This window comes from Asterias rubens, chromosome 7 (assembly GCF_902459465.1).
Source record: "Asterias rubens chromosome 7, eAstRub1.3, whole genome shotgun sequence".
In the NCBI taxonomy this organism is placed as follows: Eukaryota; Metazoa; Echinodermata; class Asteroidea; order Forcipulatida; family Asteriidae; genus Asterias; species Asterias rubens.
Genome location: NC_047068.1, coordinates 18,597,439 through 18,615,775, shown reverse-complemented (window position 1 = coordinate 18,615,775; position 18,337 = coordinate 18,597,439). Strand labels below are relative to the sequence as shown.

Genomic DNA, 18,337 nt, shown 5'->3' with positions numbered 1-18,337 from the left:
GGTGAATACATCCAACCTGGGAATTATTCTGCTGGTAACAATCCTGTCATTAGTGGAACTTCTTGGAATGGTTCAGGAATTGTGAAAAGTGACATGAAAATACACCGCAATTCTCCCTGATGACTTGCTTTAAATTCTTACATTTTGTTAAAGGCAGTGGACACTATTGGTAATAGTCAAAGACTAGCCTTCACAGTTATTGTATCTCAACAAGTGCATAAAATAACTAACCTGTGAAAATTTGAGCTCAATCGGTCATCAAAGTTGCGAGATAATAATGAAAGAAGAAAACATCCTTGTCACACAAAGTTGTTTGCGTTTGAGGTCTCGAAATCAAAATTTGTGGAAAATTACTTCTTTCTCGAAAACTATGGCACTTCAGAGGGAGCCGTTTCTCACAATGTCTTATACCATCAACCTCTCCCCATTACTCGTCACCAAGAAAGGTTTTATGCTCATAATTATTTTGAGCAATTACCAATAGTGTCCACTGCCTTTAAAATGAAAGACACAATTGCAAGTTAACCAGTGGAAATTCTGGTATCAAAACAAATGTAGGTTTATTGATTTTAGTTTTAGTTATTAGGGCCATTCAGTATAGAATGAAGTAACAAAGTAATGCCTTGATGAGTGAACGAGATACTTTAGATCAAAGGTCTCCAACATCAGTTATTTTTTTCAACGGTTTTTCCTGGCTTAACACATTTTACTTTGTCGTTCAATCAGGAATACAACATTGACAATCATGGCCAGCTGAGTAATTTGACTTTCAACAAAAATAAAACTGAATTTTGATTTTCAGTTATTTTGTTTGTAATAACTAACTGATACAACAAGAGGTGTGGATTTCCAGAGAGTGAGGGAACAAACTTTGAGGGTAACATGTAATTTTCAAGTTGACTATAAAATCTAAGCTTGGAGTATGAGGCCCTTTGAACGTGTGGCAAAATGTTTCAAAACTTTCACTAATTTAAGTTCATAAAACACATTTAAAATGTTATTGGCCTTGAAGAACCAGCAGACTGTTTCTTCAAGGCAAAAGCCATGAAAATGATCAAGTCACTCCCTGAGTCACTGCTACACTGGATATTGGTATATTAACAACCTACATGTACGTGCCATTGCAAAATCATAAATTTTTGTTGACAAATTTTCTATAAAAGAGGTAGCGTTTTAACAGTTGTTTCTTATAAATGTAAAACAATTTCAAGAATTTGATTAATGCTACAATGTACTGTACTATAAGTAAATAAACTGTTTTAGAATATAGAAAATTACTGTTACTTTTAGAGGAAGGTTGAGTGTCATATGCATTTTTGTGTACATACTTTTTGATTGCCCAATTTTAATATTTTAGACTTTGACTGTGATATTATGTAACAGGCTTGGAATATTATCTTTGAAAGGACAAGCATTACATTTTGCAAAGTGCACTTCCATTGGAAAATCTGAAAGTTTATGGGACACTTTTGAGGGGCACCAAGGCCAAGACCAGGGGCATCGCAGGCCATGGCCTATGTGGCCTCCTTGTACATGTACTTCCACTCCTGATGTAAACAAACATTTTGTGGGAAGAAGATCACATTTTGTTTCATGTTATCACGGGCTTCAAAGCAACTTTATTTTCTTTAAAAAAAAAGTTGAACTTGTCCTCTGAAAAGTAAGTTCAGTTGTATAAATTTTTTAAAATGTCAATATTATATTTACCTGGATGACGGAGAATATTCATTTTTAATAGTTTCTTTCAATACAACTTTAAAGCCATTGGACACTTTTGTTAAACAGTATTGTCCAAAGGCCCACACTTCGTCTATCACAACTGGTATAAAAAATAACAAACCTGTGAAAATTTAGGCTCAATTGGTCATAACGGGGAAAACCCTGCCTTGTTTCCGCATGTTTCGCCGTATCATGACATGTGTTTAAAATAAATCTGTAATTCTCGACAATGAGAATTTATAATTGTTTCAATGTTTTCTCGAAAAGTAAAGCATTTCATGGAATAATATTTCAAGAGAAGTCTTTCACCATTACCTTCTGTAAACCCTGTAAGTTATTTGTAAATCTGTGAACTTGTTTTTTTTTTCTGTGCCGAAAGTGTATAATGGCTTTAAAGCCATTGGACACTTTCTGAACAGAAATTTTTCACAGGTTTGTTATTTTATACAAATTGTGATACACGAAGTGTGGGCCTTTGGACAATACTGTCTACCGATGTTGTGCGATTGCTTTAATTTGTTTAAGTTGATAAACTATTTGAAAGTTTTGATAATGAAAGAGGATTCATTAATTGAGAGAGGAAACCAACATGGGTGGGTCACTCTAAAAAATAATAGTCAATTTCTGTTCCGGAATTTGTGATATACATTTCTACCCTATTTTGGGAGAAAACATGCTTAAACCCTTTCATGCACAATTTATTTCAATGTTAAATTTATCCCCCATACACATTATTTTTTCTACAATTGCAACCCCTCAAAAAACAGGACACAAAAGCACCCTCAAGGTCCTCTTTCTTTGGAAAATTGTAAGGCTGTGCGATCTTTATTGTGTTACAACTATTTTTCTGGAGGGGTTTTAAGCTTGTAGCGATCGTAGGACCGATTTTCGCATGTAATTTTAAGAGTTAATTAATATTACTTGTCTGGTGTACAGTTGGTGTAAACATGGTATAACCTTTTTTTTTCATTCTATTTTAACAAGTTCAGTAAAATACTTTAATACTTTAATTATTTGGTGTCCAAAAACATTTGTGTCAGAATTGACTTGACCAGGTTTAATTGACCCTGACCCATTACTGGGTCAGTCTGACCAGAAAGTGTGTCAAATGACCTAGAAATGGGTCATACTGACGCAGAATTCAAGTTAAAATCCCACTTTTGAAAGACACTGGACACTATTGGAAGTTGTCAAAGACCAGTCTTCTCACTTGGTGTATCTCAACATATGCATAGAATAACAAACCTGTGAAAATTTGAGCTCAATTGGTCGTCCAAGTTGCGAGATAAAAATGAAAGAAAAATACACAGTTGTCACACGAAGTTGTGTGCTTTTTAATGGTTGATTTCGAGACCTCAAATTCTAAATCTGAGGTCTTAAAATCAAATTTCGTTGAAAATTACTTCTTTCTCAAAAACTATGTCACTTCAGAGGGAGCCGTTTATGAACGGCTCCCCATTACTCGGTACCAATGTTACCAAGTAAGGTTTTATGCCAATAATTATTTTGAGTAATTATACCAATAGTGTCCACTGCCTTTAACCAATTTCCAGACAATTTTGAACCAGCAGTTTTCGTTTGCTGTATTTTTTATTGTTGTCCCAAGTATCTTCTAGTTTAGTAGTTTTAATTATATAACTAATATACAGATACTTGTCATTTGATTGGTGAAACTTACTTCACGTGACATTCACTATTACTCCCATCCTCACCGGCGATCAAAAAGACCTATTCGCCCATGGGGAATAGCATTTCCCATTCAACAGTTAGGATCATCCTTGTTCCCAATGTTTTTGAGCAGTACAGCTCCGCTGCGCCGCTGCTAGGACAAAGGAGCACCTGTGCAAAAGGTTGTGATCCGATTTGTGCAGTGTGGCCGCTACGCGGCACTATATGATTTTTTGTTATCAGTATTAATTTGTGTGATTTTTTATAATGTTATATTTTTAAAATACATCAAATGACAAGTATCTATATGACAGTCATATAAAACAAATATTGAGTGGCTTTAATTTGTGGAATGGAAGGAATATTATCGCTCGGTAAAATTTGTACTGTTCCATTTCACTCGGCGAAACAGTCCAAATTTTACCTTGCGATGATATTCCTCCCATTCCACTCTGAGCCACTCAATATTTGTATACTATTGTACATTCATGTGCCGAACAGCCTTTCAGGCCTAATCGACATAGAGGCAACAGGTGCTATTTTGCATGATTACGATGCAGAAGGGTTTTTCGGGGGTTGGTTGCACTTGCAGCAAAACTCATGTACACAAAACCATCATTGGAAAATTGAAAATAAAAGCTGAAACAAATGTCTCAAAGTGATACAAACTTTAATAAAACCTTCTTAAAAGTTTAAATTATTTACAAACATTAAGCCTACCCTACATTTAATACAGCACAGGTTGGGGTATCACTTTCCAGCTCTGAGACCCCAGTGAGTTGAATCTAGTACTATTGCATTGGATGCTGTGTGTGTGTGTTTCCCTGGAATACAATCTCTGTCTTATTTATAAATCTTTACTACAAAACACAACTTTAAAAGCTCGGCAAGATAACTTACCTTTATCCATGTACTATTTCCAAGGTGCCTGGTTTGATGAGGAGCACAATATGAATTAATCCATCATGTACAAAATTCGATAGAAATCTATTAAAGAGCTATGAAAGTAATAACTAAAACTTAAATAAAATGAAAGTTGCCAAGTAAAAACTCTTCTGAATGAGTCATGTTAGTCGAAAGAGGGCGCTAGACAACACGTGTGCTGGCAAAACTCACAGCAGAGACCAGCATCAACAGTCATGGTTGACTTTTCGAACGCAGAAACTCCTTCTGCTGCTGTTCCTACAATGGTTGCAGATTCAAAGTAAGTGTAACGTTTAATTAAGTTATACAGATATTATTTCGTGTTGGTTGTTTCGATCTAGGGTTTTGAATTTAGTTTATAATCAACATCCCATCTGTGATGTGTTACTGTAAGCGTTATATACACAAATGTATTGCATCAGTATCGTGATAAAATTTATATACCTACGTACTGCGAGTGGGACTAGCATTAGCAATAACATTGTCATTAATAAAGAAAAGACTAAGTAAGAGTATAGACACTTTAATAAAATAATACACTCCCTATATATATAATATAGTTTTATTTTAAGCTTACTATTCTGGTTGAATTTGAATTTATAATTAATTTGTTTTATAAATTCAAATTCAACTTTAATTTAATTTTAAGCTCTTAATAGTTTTTTATACTGGTTACTTTCTATCACCAGAATATAAATTATATATAGCAAGGATTCACAATTCAATCATCAAGGCAAGGCGGAATGAACACCACCACTGGACATACGTATGTGGTGACTGTTTTGGGGAAAATTGTTAAACCGTGATTATAAATTTTAACATGTCAAACGATATTCTGGCTAGTTGCGATGTGTAACGTAACGCTCCTCCCGACGGCATATGCTGTCAGGGAGAAGGGTTATGTTAATGCAACTATATTCTGACTTGCTTGATATTATCTTAATCTTGATTGAATCATATTGTTGATAAGCAACACTTGTGCAAGATTAGACTTTTGTTGGGAGAGAATGTGATAAGGATTTGACTGACCAGTTTAGTTGTGTGTTTTGGGCGAAGCATTAGGACTTCATCCATAAAACTTACTTAGTGGAGTCTTGGGTTGGGATTCTGGTGGTGGTGGAGGTTGGTAGTGGTAGTTGTAGTTGTAGTTTCTGTTTGGAAAAAAGTGGCGCATATCTGTCACTAATATAGGATGACAGTATTTGGAGCAAGAGTGGATTGTACGTTTTAAAAAATAACATTTTGTAATTAATTTGATTTATTTTTTAGGAGTGATTCAACTTCCAGCGTGTTACATAATTCAGCTAACTTGGCGTCCCGTCTTGGCCATCATGGTTCATCTTCTCAGAGCACCCAACCTTCTATACCAGTCACTGTCAATTGGGCTAAGAAATCAAAAAAAAAGGTTTGAATTTTGTTATGAAGTCACATAACTGTACATTTTTGTTGGGTAATTCTAAGGGCATTGTGACGCAAAGCAACTTTTGCAGGCAACTTGTTGTCAACCAACTAAAGTGCATGTTAACACAGGACCACTTTCTTAGCACATGAGTAATGTTTGTAAACAGTATCTTAGGATCCACACGAACAATACGTTAACACTCAAACGTGAATGTCTTTAATTTCTTCTTCGAGACTTCCTGGAACTGGTTGCCTGTAAACTGCCTCTTGTGACATGACCCTAAGTGTAAGTTGTGATAACTGTTACCACTCATCCTCTCAAGTGTGGACTGTCAAGTGGAAATTGAGATTCTCCCGAAGGGTTGGAAGTAAACGTGGGGAGGACGGATGGTTGCAATTATCCAAACAAAAGTTCTACTTGTCAGGGCACTGATGGGAGTTTTGTAATTGCTTGGGCTATCACTTAATATTTTCCAAAATTAATCACGTAACTATGATTTTCTCAGGAGAAGTTTTGAAAATATACACCACAGATTGTACATATAATTTGTTACCTTTTTTTTTTTTTTTTTCCAACAGGCTGACAAATCTTCATCTGTCCAAGATGAAGTAGAACAATTAATTGAAGACATTCTGAATATTTCAAAGGTAAGACTGCAAATAATGCATTGTGAAAAACATTTAAAAAAAATTTTAGGTACAAAAACACATTACAAGATAGTTGTGAATTTCGCTGGTGAATTTTAAAACATGTTTCTTGAAACAAGCGGATTTGAATGCAAGAAATCTGTGTCATTGAAACATACTTTAGGATTGTGGTTTTACCAAAACACTGTGTGTAAATAGTTCAGAGTGCTGCAGGTAAACAATCTACAGGCTATTTACAGAGAGCATGGGTGGGATTGGCAGTGGCGTAACCAGATAATTATTTTCAGTTGGATGGGGGCAGATGACATGACTTTTGGGGTTATTTATGTAGTGAACCAACTCCAGTTGTGGGTGGTGGGTTTTGTTCTGGTGAGGGGAGAGGGGTTCTGAGAGGGGGATACTGCCACCCCTGCCCCACTGCTGCCCTCTTGCTGGTTACTGGTTTTGTTTGTTTGTTTGTTTGTTTTTTTATTTCCAAATATCACTATAAATAATTATGAAACATACAAGAAATAAGAACAACGAGTGATAAGAGGAGGGCACCAGGAAAAAGCCTAGGCTTGTACAGAGCCTGGACCCTTTATAATATAAATTAATAGGTTATAGTTTATAGCAATAACAATATTGATTATTGAAATTAAGGTACGGTGAAAGGTATAGTGCATACAGCAAAAAAAAACACAAAGCAATGATTGTTTGTAATTAAACTGTTTTGAAAAAAATTTGTTTGCTATGCAGCCATAAATACATATTGAGATTGATAACAAAAAGGAAAATTAACAGAACATTATTTAGGAAATTACAAAAACTTGATAATTTGGAATGGATAATCATGGTACGCGTGTAGTTACAGGTGGTGTCATTTTAGACGATACTGGTTATAAGTAGGTTTTTCATGTATTTTTTGAAGCTGTGCACAGTTCTAAATGAAGGTATTGGGGTGAGCTGATTCCAGAGTAGGGGGCCTTGATGTCTGACTGTTTTCATAAATAAAGTGGTCCGAGCCTTTCCAATATGAATTTTAGTAGCTGATCTAGTGTTATGTGGATGGATGTCAATATTTCGTGTAAAGAGGAGTCTTATGTTACCTGGTAACAAGTTAAATTCAAACTTAAACATAAGGACCCCAAGATGATATTTATACAGTTTAAAAATATCGAGTGTTTTAAATTGCTTGAAAAGGGGTGCAGTGTGCTCTCTAAAGCTAGAATTGGCTATAACTCTCAAGGATTTCTTCTGTACGATTAATAGCTTGTTCAGGTAAGAAGCATGAGTATTTCCCCAGGCTAGAATCCCGTATTGAAAGTGGGGCAACGCCAGCGTATTATAAATAGAGAAAAGCACATTTCTAGGCAGAATATTTTTAAGTTTACGTAGAACACCCATAACTTGGGAAACTGATGTGTGAATCTTTTGGCAGTGAGACTTCCATGTAAGGTTGCTGTCAATTATAACACCTAGAAATCTAAAAGAATTAACTTGGCTTATTTTAGAGTTGTTTATATAAATATTGATGTTGTCATCTTTACATATATTTGAAAATAACATAAAGCAAGTTTTCTTTTCATTAATTGATAGTTTGTTACATTTAAACCACAATGAAACCTTATGCAGTTCTGAGTTCATTACTGAAACTGCCTCCTTTAAGTTACTATGACTAAAGAAAACATTGGTGTCATCGGCAAAAAGAATAAAGGATAACAATTTCAAAGAATTACAGATATCGTTTATATATAAGAGAAAGAGTATTGGACCTAGAATTGAACCTTGAGGTACGCCACATTTAATAGTTTTAGATGTAGAGTCATAATCTTTCCAATGAACGAATTGTTTCCTATCAGAGAGATAGCTTTTGAACCAGTCCAAGGCCTTTCCCCTAATTCCATACCTCTCAAGCTTTGAAAGTAAGATAACATGATCAATAGTGTCGAATGCCTTTGAAAGGTCCAAGAACAACCCTATAGTGTGGTTACATTTATCAATAGACGAACTGATTTTGTCAACAAGGTCTATTAGTGCCGTTTGGGTTGAGAAGTTAGCACGGAAACCATACTGGGAGTTATGCAGAATATTATACTTAGTTATAAAGGTATTAAGACGATTAGCAACCAAGCGCTCAAGCAATTTGGAGAGACATGGTAATATAGAAATAGGTCGGTAGTTGCATATTAATTTAGGGTCACCATTTTTATACAAAGGAATAACCTTAGCCTTCTTAAAATCATGTGGCACAATTCCTGACTCCAGCGATAGGTTAAATATTTTCAGCAACGGCCCAGCAATAATGGTGCCAGTCTTTTTAATAAGATAGCTGTCTAATTTATCATGGCCAGGACTTTTGTTAGACGATAAACCATCAATACACTTCAGAAGTTCACTTTTAGTTATAGGGGTAATAAAAAGAGAATTAGGATAATCGCCTTCGATAAAATCAGTGGGGTTTAGTCTTGAATCCGGAATCTTTGATGCCAGGTTAGGACCAATATTAGTAAAGAAATCGTTAAAATGCTCAGCAATGTGTCTTGGGTCGTCTACGGTCGTACCATTGACAAGGAATGAATCAGAACCGGGCGGCTTCTTACTTCTTTTGTTCAAGACATTATTGATCATTTTCCATGTTTGTTTAATATTACCTTTTTCCTTATCAAAGGAAGCAGTGAAATAAATCTTTTTCGCTTCTCTAATTACAGTTGTTAACTTGTTTCTGTATTTATCATACTTTCTTTTGTTAGATTCATTTGGGTTTCGGAGATAACATTTATACAACTTGTGTTTTCTTCTGATTGATTTCAACAGACCCTTGGTCATCCAGGGATTGCACACGGATTTCTTACATTTGAATCGTTTATATGGAACATATCTATCAAACACTTCATTTAATTTTGTAACAAACCGGGAGTAACATTCATTTACATCTTCAGTATTAACAATTTCATCCCATTGGATTGTGTCCATTTCACGTTTCATGAAGGAGACATTTCGATCTCTGGTATCCCGTTTCCAATAAAACATATTTGAGTTTTTAACTTTAACAAAACTGGGACCAAACAATACAATTGGCAAATGATCACTAAGACCTGAAGTAATAATTTCTGCCTGATGAGAGTCTACGCTGTTGGTGAAAATGTTGTCAATAAGAGTAGCTGAATTGCACGTTATTCTTGTTGGTTTGTCTACAGTGGGGCGAAAGGAGTGTGAATATAAGATATCCAAAAACTCGCGAGTTGGGTTATGGGAATCATTTTTAAGTAAGTTTATATTGAGATCCCCTAAAATGTAGCAGATTTTGTTTTCAGTCGTTAGTTTGTTAAGAATTTCATCCATTTCTTCGGAAAAGTTAGAAACAGCAAGACCGGGAGGTCTGTAAATTAAACCTATGATAATAGTTTTCTTTGTATTTGTACCGATTTCTAAAAAAGTTGATTCAAAACATCCTGAAGCACTAACAATATCGGGCCGAATGGTGTATTGCAATGAGTCTTTTACATATAACATGACACCACCGCCATTTTGCATAGGTCTATTTTTGTGCTCACATTTATATCCAGGAATGGATAACATAGAATGCGGGGTGCTTTTGAGCCATGTTTCAGTAAGACCGATAATGTGGAACTTATGTTGTATTTCATTTAGAGTAAAGGTGAGATCTTCAAAATTTTTGTTTACACTTCTGATATTGGCGTGGAAGATTGAAAAGGAGTCAATTTCTAATTCCTTTGTTTTATCTCTGAGTTGTCTTTCTGACAGGTATTGAGCACCACAGGTGTTAAATAAAAGCTGACTAGGATCCGCTGAATTCAGAATTGTCGGGTTAAAACCACAATCATTGAAACGAAGAGTAGTGTCATTCAATGGCTCAGAGCTACTGTCGTCACTACTTGCGCTTTCGTTATCACTCATTGTGTGAAATGAATTCAAATTGGTGACGACGGACAAGCAGACTGATTAAGTACAATGGGGGTGATTACATGTATCAAGCTAAGAATAAGAAGATGCACTGTGTACAGACTGATGAATGCAAAGGGAACAAAATGGCACCACAATATAAAGCAACATGGGGTAACTTGATTTACAAGAAAATAACACAAGTACATTCCAATAAGATTGATTTGGTTACGTCAATACCAAATCGAGAAGAAAATATTTCTAAGTCATGAGACCAACATGGAAGCTTGCTGTTAAAGCCAGTGGACACTATTGGTAATTGTCAAAGACTAGCCTTCACAGTTGGTGTATCTCAACATATGTATAAAATAACAAACCTGTGAAAATTTGAGCTCAATCGGTCATCGAACTTGCGAGAGAATAATGAAAGAAAAAACACCCTTGTCACACGAAGTTCTGTGCGTTTAGATGGTTTATTTCGAGACCTCAAGTTCTAAACTTGAGGTCTTTAAATCAAATTCGTGAAAAATTACTTCTTTCTCGAAAACTATGAGCTGTTTCTCACAAGGTTTTATACCATCAACCTCCCCCATTATGATTACTCGTCACCAAGAAAGGTTTTATGCTAATAATTATTTTGAGTAATTACCAATAGTGTCCACTGCCTTTAAGAGGCAAGTTCTATTACAATAATTAATATACATGTACATGTAATGTTTAGATCATGAAAATCTTCTTGTTTCTAAATTTGTTTTGTCAAGGTCAAGACGATAACAAAGTTCAATCAACTTTGCGAGACATTACTAGATAAAACGTGCAAGTCAACAACACTGACTTTATCATGGAGAACAACATCAGCTGGCGTCATATTGAACAACGTCGTAGACAGACACTCCGATAAGAAACCCTTCTGGCCCAAGAAGTCTCTACTGAACCTCATTCGAGATTGTAACATAGCAGCAAGGTGAGAAGAAACCAAAGAAACTTCCTTTATATGTTGAGTGTATGTTTGGCACAACAAAGACCATCGCCTGAAGGACTAAGCAAGTGTTTTGCTGAAGAACAAAAGTGGCCACATTCTGACAACACCAGGGCCAAATTTCATAGAGCTGCTTAAGCAGAAGTTAATGCTGAACAATCTTCTGCTTAGCAGAAATAAGCAGGATACCAGTCACAAATAGTGTATGTGACATGTTATTTTGGCCGGTAATCTTATTCTGGTAAGCATAATAATGTTGTGCTTAGCTACTTTTTGAGCTTGATCAGCTTTATGAAATTGGGCTCCGAGTTTGGTGTTCTAGACAACTTGACAACTACATTCCATAAGTCAGTAATTCATGTAATCAATTGTATGTCACTTCTCAGGATAAGTTGTTGTTATTTTTGTTTTAGTTCTTGCACGCCATTGATACTGTTGGCCATAGAGTTGAAGGATCTTGAAGTGGTAGATTGCTGCATAAATCACATGCAAGACATCCCAGACTCTATCTTGACCAAGTCACTACAATTCTACATCAGGTGAGAGTTTATTGGACATTTCTGTTCATTGCAGCTCTACAGATTTTCCCCATTTTTTTGTATGACACATCGCCCAACTCACAAGGCCGGACAGCCACTTCAAGGCGAAGGCTGAACTAAACTGATTACCGACTCAACCGTTACCGACACACTGCCACCTACTCATGGGGCTGAAACAGGGTTATCCTCTTCACAGTCCGTAAGGATGTAGGACGGTATCATCCACTAGGAGCCTGGCTGGTTGAGCAGATTGCACTACCGTCCCAACTTTTTAAGAAGCAATAATGTTAAAAGTGCCTTGCTCAAGGACACAAGTGACATGACCAGGATGCGAACCCACACTCCTGCTGCTGACAATCCCAGAGCTTGGGTCTGGTGACCTTAATCGCTCGGCCACAACGTGCCACAAATGAATTAAAACAAGATTTACTTTGCCTCTATAGTGCTTACAGGTTTAAAACTGACCACCAATCTTTCAATTAATCAATCAATCAATCAATCAATCAATCACATTGCACATGGATGCATCATTCTAAAAGCTGAGGCTTGTGATGGATGTACCCGTTTAAACAATACAAAACAAAACAGGATAAACAGCACTAAATTGAAAAATAACAACTGCTAGGGTAGATCATTTCACAAAGGTTAAACCATGGTTACACAAAATAGAAAAGGGAGACAGGCATCTCCTTTGCACAAATTACAAATAATAACCCACTCTTGTTGTTCATTGTTTGTTTTTCTCTTCCAGGTATTTTCAGTCTGAAGGCGATAGAGGGCAGCAAACAGGAGATGATGAACCAGCAACTGCCGCTCCTCAATTTTCTATCATGTGTTACTGTCCACAATATGTGTATCCTTTAAGCAATAGCTTCTGTGTTAAGAACAACCAAAGGGCAAAGGCTATAAAGTAAAGCAATCTGGATATTGTTGCTACAGTGTTGTAGACTTGTAGCCACGGTGGGCGGTACTGGGCGGGCCTGCCCAGGACTCTCAATTTTTGTCCAGCACTCTGAGCAAAATACATTATGCTGCCCAGAACAGATTTTGGAAACCTGGCCCCACTTCAGCAATAATGGCCCATAATTAAACATGAATAATTTTGTTGATCTCCTTGCCCTCAGTAGACTTCTAACAAAATTTGATTTATTGCCCACCACTAAATTTGCTCTAGCTACAACCCTGTGTTGCTATATGCATCCTGAGCAACAACTGAATAAGTCATTCCTGAGTTTGATTTTAATAATGTCTGGTACAATGACTTGCTTAGGTAAAAACAAAGACCCAAATAATACATACATACATACATACATACATACATACATACATATCAGCATTTATACGAGACGCATTTTCCCAAAGGTTACAAAGCGCCCACAGAAGATGCAACGAAGAAGTCCAAACTCAAGATGTTCCAATGTAAAGTGGAGTAAAAGAGTCAAGTATTTCTGTACAAATGAGTCTTAAGTAGTTTCTTGAATTGTTTCTGTGAAGTTGCATGGCGAAGATGTGATGGTAATGAGTTCCACAGATTTGGAGCGCTAGCAAAAAATATGAGATTTCTAGTGAGTGTTTTTTTCTTTAAGTGTGTTTATTCAGAAACAAGGTCTTAAGTTGTCCATTCAACGACACATTCATTCTCGATTACTTGAAACAGTTCAGCTTTGATGAAGCTTTGGTGAGTATAAGCACTAAAAGTAGCTAAGCACAACAAAAACATGCTTACCAGAATAAGATTACCAGCCAAAATATCATGTCACATACAATTTGTGACTGTATCCTGCTTATTTATGCTAAGCAGCACATTTTAAGCAGTACTTTTAAGTTCATGCTCTACACATGGGCTCAATTTCATAGAACTGCTTAAGCACAAAAAGAAGCTAAGCACAATAAAATTATGCTTACAAGAACAGGGTTACCAGTCAAGATACAATGTGACACAATTTGTGACTGGTATCCTGAGAGGGTAGAGCTTGATATTGTGCTTAAAAAAAAGCCTTTGGAGCGCCATGGGAGCCCGGGGCTGTATACTCCCTAGGGAGCTGAGAATGATAACAGGAATGTTATTGGCCCAATGACCAGGGCGCTAATGTAAAGTGCATGTAGTTGTTATTATTACCATGGAGGAAGGAAGAGGAGCTCGACCGACCCGCAAAACCGCAGAGTAACAAAAGAATACCCTGACAATGCCCCTGTCTGACCGAGGTGTTGTTAAACGACCGCGGTACCATAGGATCGACTTTTGAAGTCCGTTTGTTCGAGCTCCTTCCTCCATGTTATTACATACCAAGATAAGTAATGAATAGAGGGTGATTTTAAGTGTCAGATAGGGTGTCTGAATAAAGCAGAGCTTGCAGGAGCCCCCTATAACTAATGGGGGATGATAAAACACCCTGATAATTTATACACAGCCAGTGTCATAACATGTATTTAGTTTGTTTATTCCTACGGATATTTCCTTTGCTTTTAGGTGTTACTTCAGTATCTGTTCTGTCTAGTAAAGGGTTCATCTAGTCAACAGAACGACTCTACACCAACATTAAATGCTGTAAGTTATCCCGCTATAAGCAGGGCTCAAATTAACCACAGGCCAGGGCCAAAGTTCACAGAGCTGCTTCAGCATAAAAATTTGCTAAGCACAACAAAATTGTGCTAACCAGAATAAGGTTAACTGTCAACATACTATTTTTACACAAAACAAAATGTAACTGGTATCCTGCTTAGATGTGCTTAGCAAAAAAAAATGGTAAGCTGTATTTTCTGCTTAAGCAGCTCAATGAAATTGAACCCTTGTGTCAGTAGTTCAAGTGTTGGGCCAGTAAACTCATTACCACTAGTTAGCAGCTCTGCCAAGGAGTGTCGAGACTTGGGTTCAATGAGGAAAAGCATGGAACGTGATCGAAGATTCCTTGACTGAGTTTAAACTTGAAGTAGTTCTGAAATATAGTATGTATTGGCACTTGCTGAAATTAAAACAGTTTAACTGAAATGGATGTTAAACTGGGTTGTCTTATGTTTTTATTACGGTCTATTAAAAAGACTTGATCCCGTGAACATTCTGAGCCACAAGCCCTGTTAGCCTGGGATTTCCCCCAAGTTCAAGAGAAGGCGAATTTGACATCACATTAACACATTAACACATTGTATTAAAGAATTACATGTACCTTTATATCCATTTTCTTGTGTTTATCAAGGTTGCTGATTGGACGAGTGCTTTGTTAGACGCTCATTTCATGCAATTTCTCTTATCTTATGAAGCGAGGAAGTTGTTATTTGAGCTGGCAGATGCTGTCAAGTATCAAGTAAGTAAAAACGTCATCCAAAGGGAAAAGAACCCATTTATACCCCTGGATGAAGAGAAGCAATTGTAGTAAAGTATCTTGCTCAAGGACACAAGTGTCATAACCGAGCTTCAACCCACTCCGATACCTAACCACCAGAACTTGAATTTGATGCTCTTAACCACTCGGCTATGACACCCTACAAGTGAAATATATCTCCAAGTAATTCGGGTTCGAACCCCACCAAATAATATTTTTAGTGTACCCTCACACATCTGTGTATCCCTAATGCAATAATTAATTAAATAGATAGTGGTAAGATAAGACTTGAGGCTATCCATGGTGGTAAATACTAAGTTAGGTTTGTGGTGACACCATGTAAAAATCTCTTGGTGGGTAGTGGTGACTCTGAAAAGAGCCGGTTTGTACTGCTGGACGTTTTGGTAAGTGTGCTCTGATCGTCTTTAATTGCGCTATCTGCTGCTAGTTACAGAGTTGAAACTGGGTTGGTACCTGGCTTGCTCTTTGGTCTAACAGGGGAAGACATGGTCCTGAATCCCACCCAAGTAGCTTATGAATTTGTCTGGTATGATTGGGGAGCACCGAGTATACAGTGCTGACCACACACATGTAAATTGGGTTAACTAAAATGATTATCTTTACACACTAAGTAATTAGTACATCAGTCAAACTGTTGCCACTGGTAATTACAGAATTCAAACTGGGCATCAGGCACAGTCAATGGTCTTGTGGTTTAAACATTTGCTCTAGAATGCAAAAGTCACGGAGTTGAATCCCATTTGTGTGAATTTTTCTAAAGGACTCTGAGATCATCGATTACAAAGAGGTTATAAAAATGCAATTGAAGGCATGATATTCTTCCTACTTGAGTCTGATTTCTGATTTTGGGGCCTTCAGGAAAAATAATCAGGAAAATGTTGATTCAATAGCCTGAAAAGTCTATCAAAGCCTACACCTTGTGTACATGTACATGTAGGTCAGCCCTTGTACTCAATAAAATGTCCCTACTTTTTCCAAGGACAAAATATTATGCCTAACATTGTTGAAGAGTAAAACCAAAATATTTTAAACTAAGAAAGCATTTAGATTTAAAGTTTGTGTTTTACCGTAATTTTTCTGTCTGAAGGAGATGTTCTACAATGAATTGGAAGCTGTTCAGGCTATTCTGGAAAGTTTCAAAACATCAGCGTCTGTTCCCGTCAAGCAAACCAGCGGCAGCTACAGCATTGAAGTCTTGATCATGTAGAGAGACCGTCTAAGGATTGTCTGGCAAGAAAATGGGTTACTGCCTACCCCCCCCCAAAACCCAAAATTATAACATGAAAATTACCCCTATCCAACACCAGAAGTGTTAAAGGTGTTGGTAGTAAATTAACAATATACAGTGATATGACATTTATTAGTCACTTTTGAAAATTGGTTCAAAGCGCCTTAAACTAATACTACCCCTGGGCCCAATTCCATAGTTGCTTAAGCAGAAAAAGTAGCTTAGCATAACAAATGTGTTCCTACCAGAATAAAGTTACCATTTAAACTACCACGTCAAGTGTACAATTTGTGACAAGTATCCTGCTCATTTCAGCTTAGCAGAAAAGTGTTAATCAATATTTTTTGCTCTAAAGTCCTTTGGAGTATGCTTATCATTCACATCAACAACCTTTGCCCTAACACACCGGTACCCAGTTACTCTTGGGTGATGTGAAGCAAATACAGTTGAGTTTCTTGCTCAAGAACACAATTGTCATGACCGGGATCCAAACCCATACTCTGATGACTCAGCAACTAGGGCCTAATTACATAAAGCTGGTTTGCAGGAAAAAACTGCTTAACCAATTTGTTTGCTAAGCAACAATTGAGTGGGGGCACCAGTCCCAACAATGTAAACTTACTAATGGAATGTTGGCTGGTAACCTGTTTTTGCTAAGTAATGTTTGTCTGTGCTTTGCAAGTTTTTGTGCTTACACGCTTTATGAAATTTGGCCCAGAATTTGAGTTTGATGCTCCAGATCACCCAGCCATGACACGCTACAAAGCAATGCAAGAAGCATGTGGTAAATGTACAGTTGTAAGATTTTCTATAAAATGCAAATGAAGTCTGTTTATTTTAAACTGCTTCTGCTTCTGGATAAGATAACAATTAGATAAATATTCACAAATATAATATACAAAAATGTAGATATAATACAACTTATGACATATATTGTCGTTATTTCTATAGCTTTGGCTTTAAGCCCAGGACAAGTAAGAGCCCAATGTCATGGTTCTGCTAACCGTAGACAAACAATTAGTGCTTATTGAAGCCGACAAGTCTATGCTTAGGTCAAGTGCATTTATGGCATACTCCATTTTACAAGGCATTCTTCGCTTACACGGCCAGCGCAGAAATTCAGGGCTTTTGCACAGTAAAAGGGGGAATGGAGATCATGTGCACTGAATGCAACGGTAGGCAGAGCCATGAAATTGGGTTCAGGTGGATAATAAGTTTGGAGTTGAAGTAATCAATAGATTTTTATCACTCACTCTGAAGATATTTTAATGTTTTGGTTCATCCTCCGATGACATGCAAAATGCAACTTGCCAAGAATGTTATGTTTTGTTCCAAAAAAGAAGCATTTTGACCCATTTCACAAGATACAATGCACCAGCACACACCTACCCTCTCAGTCATTTTAGAGTCAAACTGGTTGAAATGGTAGCCACAATTGTGCAGAGGTGCATTTTCCATCATGCAAGGGTTCAGTAGGGAGAAAAAGATTACCAACAACTTTAAAAATAAAAATTGTTTATAAATAATTATAATTCTCATTTTCTAATGCTTTAAGGAGTCAGTAGGGCTTAGAGACCTCTACACCAGTTATGTGGTAAATATATTTGAAAATGTAATTGATAAAAATAAAAATGTTTTGTTGGCATTATAATCACACATCTGTGATATGTCTATGCTATGATCAAAGGTTAGGACAATAACAGAAACTACAGCATGTTTTTGTATCTAATATTAATTCTTATACAATAACTCTAATTGTAAGGCTTGCTGCATTTTTATGGCATGTCAGGTTACGCAAAACTTAATGTTGTTTAAAGACACCGGACACTATTGGTAATTGTCAAACACCAGTCTTCTCACTTGGTGTATCTCAACAAATAAGCATAAAATAACAAACCTGTGAAAATTTGAGCTCAATGGGTCAGTGAAGTTTGGAGATAATAATGAAAGAAAAAACACCCTTGTCATACGAAGGTGTGTGCGTTCAGATGCTTGATTTGCGAGA

General features: G+C 36.6%; 1 protein-coding gene across 2 annotated transcripts; it reads left to right on the top strand.

Moving 5' to 3' along the window:
- The first annotated feature begins 4,510 nt into the window (after positions 1-4,510).
- On the top strand, positions 4,511-16,585 carry LOC117292301 (nucleolar protein 11-like). Of its 2 annotated transcripts, XM_033774311.1 has the most exons (10): positions 4,511-4,591; positions 5,581-5,716; positions 6,292-6,360; positions 11,007-11,209; positions 11,638-11,763; positions 12,515-12,616; positions 13,363-13,441; positions 14,234-14,311; positions 14,958-15,065; positions 16,192-16,585. In XM_033774311.1, the coding sequence occupies exons 1-10, from the start codon at positions 4,527-4,529 to the stop codon at positions 16,309-16,311; spliced, it is 1,086 nt and encodes a 361-aa protein (XP_033630202.1). In that variant the 5' UTR covers positions 4,511-4,526; the 3' UTR covers positions 16,312-16,585. The 2 variants fall into 2 exon arrangements, with proteins under 2 accessions (XP_033630202.1, XP_033630203.1); XM_033774312.1 differs by lacking the exons at positions 4,511-4,591; positions 5,581-5,716 and adding an exon at positions 5,934-5,998.
- The last annotated feature ends 1,752 nt before the right edge of the window (positions 16,586-18,337 follow it).

Coding starts and splice junctions, on each gene's coding strand:
- LOC117292301 (XM_033774311.1), top strand. CDS start 4,527: ATGGTTGACTTTTCGAACGCAGAAACTCCTTCTGCTGCTGTTCCTACA. Junction 6,361..11,006: donor ACATTCTGAATATTTCAAAG/GTAAGACTGCAA, acceptor TGTTTTGTCAAG/GTCAAGACGATAACAAAGTT. Junction 11,210..11,637: donor GATTGTAACATAGCAGCAAG/GTGAGAAGAAAC, acceptor TTTTTGTTTTAG/TTCTTGCACGCCATTGATAC.